The 10,283-nt window shown below is 40.9% G+C and overlaps 1 protein-coding gene across 1 annotated transcript; it reads right to left on the bottom strand.

Moving 5' to 3' along the window:
* Positions 1-467: 467 nt before the first annotated feature.
* LOC118114212 (cytochrome b5 reductase 4) lies at positions 468-9,247 on the bottom strand. Its single transcript, XM_035164527.2, has 16 exons — positions 9,034-9,247; positions 7,824-7,948; positions 7,371-7,524; positions 6,879-6,979; positions 6,153-6,231; positions 5,875-5,956; positions 5,717-5,774; positions 5,192-5,285; positions 4,610-4,642; positions 4,401-4,523; positions 4,075-4,215; positions 3,550-3,696; positions 2,328-2,475; positions 2,003-2,089; positions 1,585-1,746; positions 468-921 (listed from the first exon to the last, which is right to left on the bottom strand). The coding sequence occupies exons 1-16, from the start codon at positions 9,143-9,145 to the stop codon at positions 867-869; spliced, it is 1,701 nt and encodes a 566-aa protein (XP_035020418.1). The 5' UTR covers positions 9,146-9,247; the 3' UTR covers positions 468-866.
* Between the last annotated feature and the right edge of the window lie 1,036 nt (positions 9,248-10,283).

The following is a 10,283-nucleotide window of genomic DNA, read 5'->3' as shown; positions in this document are numbered from 1 at the left end:
TCCAGCAGCAGGTTGTGAGGTAATACAATCCCCACAATGCTCCTTCCCACTAATGCAGTGTTCATGTTTTTGTGTCTGTCATTAGAAACGTCATCAACACACCCAGCTAGCTTGCAGGGAATCCTGTGGAGGATCTCCTGCAGTGTTAACACATTATCTGGACTTCTTACCAGGGGGCAGAAAATGTGCAGAAATTCCCTAAAGTTTAGTGCAGCTTAGGTGATGGCTAGGAGGAGGCTCTCTGGTTGATATTTCTTTCCACTGCTGGAGAAGGTGAGATGTCGATGACGATCTCGCAACATTTCTTTTAGAATGGTAAGTAAACTGCTGTTAATGCTAACATTAGAAAAACGTACGTGTAGCACCTTTAGAAAGAATGAAACAAATCAACTCTTTTTTTAGTTGGATTAACTTGAATTTAAGATGGTTCAAGATTTGACTCAATAAAAACAGTTTTTACAAATAGGAAACAAAACTTGGGGGATTGGTGAGTATGTCCCCACGTTTTTATTGCACTGCAGTGGTGTAACTGTACCTGCATGTACGTAACCGTGTCTGCAGAAGATCCTCTGCAACTCAAACAGGCTCATGCTCATTGTCTTTGCATATACAGTACATCATCAATTTACATGATCCCATTCAGTCCTCCTCTTTTCAGTCTGTGTTCCTGCTTTTATTTCTACACTGATATTTACAATGTTTCAGCTCAGATGTAATGAAATCTACTAACTGCTCCACACAGACTTCAGTCAGCATCATCGCATCCTTGGTGCATAGATTTATCACAAACACTGGTTTATAAATTAAAAGTAAATCTCTCTCGTTCTCCCTCACAGGCACACGCAGTCTTTGCAGGGTGGAGCACATCAGCCGCAGAATGCGTGGAGCTCCGCTTCACTGAATCCCTGCTGCTTCAACAACCTGGAAGAAGAAGAAGAACAAAGAGGACAGGAGGTCAAACTGCTATCAAACTCCTGAGACAGGTACAGTTCATCAAGCAGAGACATTAATGTCTAATGACACAGAGACAGAGAGAGAAAACAAAAAGAAAATCTCTCATCCCTCTCTGTATCTGGAGGGACATCTGTTTTTTGCAGCGGTAAATAAGTTTGTACGGTATGGTTTACATACCATACCATGTTCATTTTACCTTTGTAACTGTCTATAACAATCAGAATAACTTTTAAGTACATCTTAGGATTGGGGGCCACTGATCTCATGCAGAAGAAACACCTATAACAAGAGTCATGAGGAGATGACACCCACACCCACAGAACTTGAAGGAGCAGATCATTTGCTGCTATCACAGTTACTTAAAAGAAAAAAGACGCTCACAAACCAAATTTGAGTGGCTGAACGAAATACGCAGGTTTCCCCTGATCAGGTTTGGCTAACGTTGTTTCAACATCAAGTTTATTTTCTTTATGTTCCAGCCTGATGCTTCTGACCCTTTCTGCCTGATGTCGATGGAACCCCAGATCTCTATTTAGACTCTTGTGACTGTCCCTGGAGATGAAGTTTTGTCCAAGCACTTGTGGAGTGCAGTAAAGTTTATATAGTTATAGTAAAGGTTATCATACACACCCCATTGTGAGTTCTGTGAAGGCAGAGGGGCCACACACACACACGTAGCTTTTGGACCCATCAGGCCTGTTGAGGAAATCCTGAAGCATGGACTCATCAACTCGACCCGTCCTGCCAGACCAGCTCTCACAGGGATCAGAGAGGACGTACTCCACCTGAAACCTAACACACACACGTGTGAACCATTCACACTGCAACAGTCACATTTGATCCTTTGACACAACTCTGCAAGTTCTCTTCAGCTTCCCTCTCAGAATTCTCTCAGTGATTTTATTTTTCAAAATTCAGAACAGCTCACACATCCACTTTCTTACACACTCCACCACCTCATTTATTTGAATGTTAATTAATGATATTTGCAGGTCAGGTTGGAACAGGGGAAAATATCAGAAGACTTCAAATCACACTGCTGCAGTACCTCTCATTGTTAGCAGCCAGGTCATCCAGTTCACGGCGCCAAAAGATGTCCTCCTCCCGTCGGTTAAAAAAGAGAAGCTTGGTTTTTCTGAGAACACACAAACATGTCATGAATAGATCAGGCAAAGCCTTGGATCAGTTAAACAGAACACACGACGGCCGTTCTCTCTAAACTGTGCTTTGGATTAGATAACAGACAAGACATGAGTTTTATTTTTACCACTGTAAAATAAATGATAAATATTTCAAATGGTAATAATAATATGAACAATATTATGTTATTATGAATGTGTGTTTTGCCTCCAGAGCCTCCTGACAGTTCCCACCTGATGGTGTCCATGTCCTGGGCCAGTTGGATGAGGCGAGCCATCGGGGTGAATCCTGTGCCTGCTGCTAGTAGGTAGAGGTGTGTGACATCACGGAGGGGGCGGGCAGTGAAGGTACCCTCTGGACCACTAGTGGATATATGGTCTCCTGCAGAGTAACAACACACAGGTGAATAACAAACCCATACATAATCCAATAGACCCCACAAAGTAAAAACCTAGAGACATGTTCACGGCTTCGAAAAAGAAGAGACTGTTTTGGTTAGTCTGAAATGTTGTGTCTACTTTGAGAATAAGGGAGTTCTTTTCATAAGCCTATGAAGAGACAATGAATGTGAGTTACAGAACTTACACTTTAGATATGACATCATAACCACAAGTTCATTTCCTCTTGACATCTAAAACAAACCCAGCAGGGAGTTACCCTCTGGGGAGCATCACTTCCCTTTTTTGTGAATAATATCAGAAGACAGAGTCTGTTTGAAGTGAGTCCAAATCCCCTTTGGAAAGTTTAAGAGATACAGAAAGGTCACTGCACCAGGTGCAGGATTCAAAATGGTTGTACTTTCAATCAGAATCATTTCCTTTAAAAGCTAACCTGGTCAGCCTTGCTAATTGAATTTACCAGCTAGTAAGAGAAAATATTTTGTGTGTAACATGTGTAGAGCAGCTGTAAATAGTTTTAACAAAAGCAAATTAAAAAAGGATGTGATGGGAAACTCTGAATCCACCTTTTCACTAAAGAAATGTCAGTGGCCAAAAACAAAGAGCAACTCAAAAACTCAGTCCAATTAAACGTATGAATCCAAAACTATAACGAACACATTCATAACCAGTAAAAGAGCAATAATGCACACACCTACAAAGAATGGATGTGGAATCATAGTTTTGATATTATACATATAACATAGAATATCATTACATTATATTTACTTCCAAATCATTTTACAGCAGATGAGTAAATGTAATGTTTTTGTAACATTATTATTGTCTGATTGCATATATCTTATTATTTCAGTGAGTCCTAAACCACACCATGTAAAACTTTCAATATTTCTTTACAGGCTATATTTTGATTGTTTTTTACATCATTTAATTTCTTACTACTGGAGTTAATTTAAAACACTCTATTGCATTCATACCAAAAATACAAAAGGTCAATAGCTTTTAGTTTAACTACAGGTGTTCCTAATAAAGTGCTACTAAAAGTCATGTGCCTCACCGGTGTGCATGTTGGTGAGGTGTTGAGTGAACACTCCATCAGGGTAAACTTTGATCATGAGGTAGAGATCTGAGTCCTGTGAGGAGCGCTGGGAGGCTGCTGCCAGGTTCTCATCTACTGGAGTGTACGGCCTCACCACCTCGCTGTCTGGATATGGACAACAGGAGAAAATAAAACTTTATATCAAATACAACTGTATATTGGGCCCAGTCCAGTCTGAGTATAGACAGTGTGTGTGTGTGTGTGTGTGTGTGTGTGTCTGTGGACAAAAACTTTATGAGATGACTCTGTAACCCGTTCCAGCTTCGATAACTCATGAGCAGAGGATTTCTAAGATCTGCAAATGCATCTTGCAAATCAAACTCAGAGCGAAAAGTGTATCGATGAAAGTAATTCACACACATTTAATCATTGATCGGACTTTAGTTTAGGAACTTTTGACTCCAAATTAACTCCAACTTTTGTTGATGATATTAGCCGCAGAGCTCAGATACTTTTTCTGTAGCCGGTTGCTTGAGTTCTTACCTTGAATGAGGCCTTTGAGGTAGACATGTTTTCCAACAGGCACATGCATGACAGTCCCACGTGGGAGTTGCAGTCTGAACACATGGGTGTTGTGGTTCACCTCAGTCTTAGACACCAACACACAATCCCGGTAGTAGGGAGCTGTGAAAAGATAAGTGATGTAGTTTTTACTTTTTCATTGGTTTCCTGATAACGGAGCAAATGTCAGATGCCATCTGATTAAAGCTTAAAAAAAGATACAGAGCGTGAAGGAGGAATGGCTTCCCACTGTGTGGAGCCTGCACAATCCTTCTTATACTTCTGATTTCTCTGACTTGGAATCTCACCTCTGTCTTTTTTGTATAGAAATGAGTTGTGGAATTCAAGTGGTTGACCGAGACTTGTCCATTTGCCTTGAGACCGTTTCCGTAACGTGACCTGGATCTTTCCCACTGAGAAAGCACTGTGGACTGTTGAAACAAATGATACATTAAAAATAAACTTAAGCACAGATTTTCAAACCTTTTCGTCAAGCAGAGTCAAGCTGTTGTCTTACCAGAAACATTTTCCTCAACTTCATCAGTGAGACCTGAACGAGGAGGAAAACAAACAAAACTTTACAAACAAATTCTGAATATTATGTCTGTGTCCATGTTTAATCACTCTGACTTTCAACAAAAACACAACAGACAACAACACCTCAGTGACACAACGTAAACAACAACTGAAAACTATGAGTTACATTACAGAGTCTCAATATAGCACATCATGTTTGTCAAAACTATAGGTCGTAATAAAGCTTTCAACTCTGACATCATGTATTCAATGCGATTTACTTAAATGTACGGTACTTGTTCTTTTGTCCACAGACAGGAATTATATAATAGGAATACACTAATGTAGTTGTATGTTATTAACCACACTCTACGGGATGACCACCTTCTAAAACAACAGCTTATACTGGCAGTAACAAACAAACTCTTTTGCCCTTTTTCACAAACAGATGTTACAAAGGGCTTCAGCGGAGAGAGAGAAGAGACACAGGGAGTGAACTACATGTGCTGAGCCTCAGTGTGTCACAGTTATATTCTTACTGAAGACAACAAAAGTAATCGTAGAAAGCCGCATCTCTACTCACGTAAATGTATCATGTAGGACATTTTGCCCAGCAGTACTTCCAGTCGTAGAACACCCTCCTTGAGGTCAACAGTGGTGCAGCCTGAGCTGGGGATCTGACAGAACAGAAACAATAAGCAAAAATATGTCACCTTTAAAAGTCTTTCTCAGTTGCCATCTTTGTTGGTGTCTTCTACGTGTATGGCACCTCTTCTCACCCAGAGATATTTGTATTCTTTTGGGGGGGTTTTCAGTTTTGCATCTGTTACATGTTAAAATGTCATCAATACGCTGAGTCACTCTCAGTGAATTGTCCGGATAATCTCCTGATGTGTTCTCACTTGGACTCGCTCATTATCCAGAGTTTACCAGGGGGTTGGGCTGGAAAAATTCTGGAGAATTTCGGGTGCAACTGACTCGGGCATTTCCATTCTCACATGCAGCCATTCCAGGATAATTTCAGGAGATTATACAGAGTTCTGGTCTGAAAGCAGTTAACGGGATCAGTTACTAGCTTGATGCCTCATGGTTGTGTAGGAGGGGTTACCTTTCTTTTGGCATAAATGACTAGATGAGCAGTCGCGTCAGTTTGGAACCAGTCGTACCTACATCAACAACAGACAGGAGACAATAATGAAGTTTATGGATGAATGTGCTCATGTCTTTATAAATAAATGTGTGATTCATATTTCCTATGTTTTATACCGAGGTCGGGAGTCTTTGTCGGGGGGAGGGGCCAATGATGTAGGTGGGGCGAGGCCAGTCAGTGGTGGAGGAGGGATGATGGCTGAGAAGAAAAACAGAAAACAACACTATAGCAAAGATTTAAGTTCAGAATAGGGTTAGACTCACTGTCACACGACTACAACTACTAAATATTACACTCCTCTGCAGGACATGACTGAAAATGGCTTCTGAGCTACCAGTATTTTAACCCTAAACAAATTTAAATGAAAGGTCAAAAAGTGTGTGTGTTTGTGTACCTTTAATTGCAGTTTTAGTGGACATCCTGCCCACCAGGCACTCTTTCAGCATGGACTCATAGTTCACCCAACGATGAACCTGTGTAACAAGCATGCACATTACTATAGCAACAAATGCAAAGGCTGCCCACACCTACATTAAACAAGTTACAGAAATACATCAAACTTGGCAGCACTCACAAGGCCACCAAAACAAAATATGTCCCAGGCCTCCCAAGGTCCTGGGTCCTGTTTACACTCTGTTTGGGGAACATGTTATAGTTCCTGCTTCGAAAGGCACCCATTGGCCACAGTGAGCAATAAAGACCAAGCATGGGACTTATATTTGTAAGCTAATGATACTATCTTATACCAGTTGAAAATGATTTCCAAATAACTTTTAATAAATACAAATTATTGACAGTGCTGTATAAACTCTTGGACTATTTCAATCATCAAGGTTGAAGTCATTTTAATTGTGATTGTAATACCTGGAAATGTAGGACTGCACCTTGAACTTGGAAAAGTTAACTTTCTTTATTACATTTGTCATATATTACACTTCTGTCCCTTCCGGGGGAGGGATCAATCACTGCCTCTCTCTGAGGTTTCTATGTTTTTTTTGGTAGTTTCTCCTCACTCATGTTAAGGGCACGTGATGTCCCACCTTGTGAAGCCCTAAGAGGCAAATTGTGATTTGAGAATATGGGCTATACAAAGAAAATTAGATTGATTGACTTTATATACCTGATCAAAGAGGTCTGTGCCATCGATCCCAGCTGCCTTCATAAGCTCCTCTTCTCCACCAGGGTGGTAATCCATGTAGGGGGTGACGTTGTACACCATGCCTGAAAACATAGGGAATCACCACCTCAGGGTTCAATACCTCTGCCAACCACTTCAGTACGATTAACATCCATGTCTGTCTTAACTCCTGTAGAGAAGATTTTTCAGGAATTCAATAAAATTGTAAATCCTATGACTTAGGTAATGACCTTGAAACCCCCAAAATCCAATCAGTTCATCCCAGAGTCCAGTTGAACACTGAAGGAGATGCAAGTCTGTGAGGGTGCAGTCAGTGGTTTGGTCTAGCTGTCATTCCTAATGGGCCACCTTGTCTGGAACACACCACTCTAAACACTACTTCAGGTCAAAGTGGAATCAAGGATCATTTGACTGTCATTAAGGGTCCTCCAGAGTGGGAACCAGCCCTGTTCCAGGTCAACCACGCAGGCTCACCTCGTATGCAGGTCCAGCAGTCGGTTCTCGTGTTGTGTTTCTGAAGCTCTTCCTTGGTAACTTCGATCAGACGTCCTCTGAGCCCGGTCAGATCTTTACCACTCTTGGCAAACCGGACCCAGTCCATGAGACTGTGACCAGGCTTCAAGGCCACCTGGTCAGGTAAGGGCAGAGTCACGTTAGTTTTATTCTCACCTGGAGATGTGTGATGGGACATTAAGACCAACTGTAAAGCATCATCTTCATCCTACAGAATAATCCTTGCATGCCACTTTCATTTTAAATTTACAGCAGAATACTTCATGATGCCAACACAGAAAAATAACCCGAGATTTAGCCTCGAACTGTGCATCTCATATCGAAGTATATCTGTCTCAGGCAGGTTTTGTAAAGCAGGTAAACTCAGTGTAGTAACAATATGTCAATGTGCTGTGGTGGTGGTGGTGGTGGTACCTTGCTCCTCCCGGACTGACCGGCGGCTGAGACCCGCTGCTGGGAGCTCGGCGCAGGGAAGGACTGGGTCGGGATGTTCAACATGTTGGAAACGCTTCGGAGACAGTCCCAGTGTCGGAGAAACCCTATTTAACCAGTTTACCACAGTAACACATGAACGACTCCCTGTAGTCACACTGACTGCTGGGTGTTACCGCTACAGACTTCCTCTGTGTTGTCACACATAACTTTCAAAACTGTGTTGGGCAATGCTGCTTAGCTAGGAGGCTAATCTAAGCTAGGCTAACGAGCAACCTCACGTATAACAGCTAATTATACATCGCCATATTACATTGTGATAAAAGTTCATATTTAAAGCGTTAGTTCCGTCATATGCACGCAAACTCCGCTCGGTCCTTAGCGTCCAGAGATGAATTCAGAGCTAAATCCAGCGTTAGAGCCCCCGCCTCCGTGAGGACTACAACAACTGTCGCACATTCTGACGTCATCGTCAACACATGGTGTCATCGAGTTGCGACGCCGCACCGCTTCCTGTCCGTCATCCTCCACTGACACATTACAAACAATTAGATTTAAAACATTAGTAAATTAATGTGGGCTCATCATGCAGCGTTAGTCAGAATATACATTAGATATATCAACAGTTTAATAGAAGCACATACGTTATGTTAACGGTAATAATGGCTGCATTACATTCAACTCTACCTGTCCCTATGTGCTCCACTATAATATACTCAGATCACATTAGTTCAAGTGCAAAATTCTGAATGCCACCTGATGCTTTTCCCGTTTTGCATGACTGTAGCTGCACGATACAGTAAGTGTGCTGTGTAAAGTGGAGAACAGCAGGTTCCAAACAGTGCTATTTTAACATCATCTGTACAAATGGAAGATTTGAGTGCTGACATGTTGGCTTGTGCAGTTTACAGCACTGACGCTGCACATCGTCATCATCATCGCATAAATCATCCCTACTGGTGTCACCCAGATATTTGACTTTCTTCACTACATTAGAAACTTCTGCTATAAAGAATGAGGGAACCTTTTGCTTCTGATCCTCATTGGTTCCCACAATCATGACAAGGTAATAATGGCTGCTGCGATGAAGAGAGTCTATTGAGTCCCTTAAATTGAGCAAAACCATCATTAATAATGGTGCTTTCCCTCGAGAATTTAATTCAAACAAACAAGAAAGATGTTAGTGACCCACCTGAAATGAATCTGCTGAGAGAAGCAGTGAAAGATGAACCGTTTCCACTTGACTCACTGTCACTGTCAGAATCGTCATCCTCCTCTGAATCTCTCTGGTTTACACCTGACATTGTGCAAACAAGGCATCTCACTCAGCTTGGGTGTTGCGTTTATATTACAGTGTAAAACAGTGTCCGTCTCACTTCCATCATGGCAACTGAAGGGTTTGCCTCTGAGAGGCTAATCTGCTAAGAGGATTCAAGGACAAGTTCTCTGACTTCACAATAAAGGCACGTGTGCACTGAGTCAGGATTTGGCAGCGTTGATGTTTTAATGCTGGTGAAGTGAAACATGTTACAAACAGAATCAAACAGGTCTAGTATTGGATCCTATTCCCAGCAGATATTTTTGGCCTGTTAGTATAAAGCACAGGTGTGAATATCAACACATAGATGGCTCAGTTTCAGAAACATTTTAGTGACATGCACAATACAAAGCCCTGGATCTGACTCAGTATGCAATACAGTCGTTACTAATGATATCACTTACAACTGTGCTTTTCTGTCATGAAAATAAATAAACTGCAATAAAAGCTTCACCAAAAATACGAGAAATAAACACTAAAACTGAGGAGAAAATTACTTAATACAAGTGAAATGATCTGTATAAGAAGTAGGGTCATTTTACATGACAAACAAATCATACATAATTATTACCAGTCTAGAAATAACTTAATAACTTAAGTTAACTCTGTTAAGTGTTCTAAAGTTTGAAATAAGCAGAAAATACTTGTTTTTACATAAAATGACTTGAGGTCAGATTTGCAGCAGCAAAGTTGTAAGTGGAATACACTGAATATTAGCAAATAGTTTTCTTAATTCAGCACAATGACAATTGGAACAAACAAATAAATCACCTATTAAAGTGTGAATTGCTCAATACTGATGGAGTATGATTATGCTGTTCAAACAAGTCAGTTCATCTTAAAATCTGACAGTTGCAACTGAAAATCAACAACCTAACCTATACTGCATTATTATTCTGTGGGCAACTGGTTCTACTCGCAGAGGCCTACTGTCATAGAAAATACTTTTCTTTGTCTACAAGGGAGGAGAAAGTGAAAGAAACCGAGGGAATAACAAAATATAGAACCAAATATATCTAAGTAAAATCAAACCATTAGTATAAGAGAATCCAAAAGACCTCAGCAGAGGAAACTGAAGAAATAACACGTCTTGGCTTACAATTCAGGCAAAAATGCACCACAGC

The sequence above is a fragment of the Hippoglossus stenolepis genome, chromosome 8 (assembly GCF_022539355.2).
Source record: "Hippoglossus stenolepis isolate QCI-W04-F060 chromosome 8, HSTE1.2, whole genome shotgun sequence".
Classification (NCBI taxonomy): domain Eukaryota; kingdom Metazoa; phylum Chordata; class Actinopteri; order Pleuronectiformes; family Pleuronectidae; genus Hippoglossus; species Hippoglossus stenolepis.
This window is presented reverse-complemented; position numbering and strand designations above follow the sequence as displayed.

Excerpts from the sequence above, each read along its gene's own strand:
- LOC118114212 (XM_035164527.2), bottom strand. The coding sequence starts at position 9,145 with ATGTCAGGTGTAAACCAGAGAGATTCAGAGGAGGATGACGATTCTGAC. Across the intron at positions 6,980-7,370 it reads CTGCTGGACCTGCATACGAG|GCATGGTGTACAACGTCACC; the intron begins GTGAGCCTGCGT and ends CTATGTTTTCAG. Across the intron at positions 4,643-5,191 it reads GTCCTACATGATACATTTAC|GTCTCACTGATGAAGTTGAG; the intron begins GTGAGTAGAGAT and ends CTCCTCGTTCAG.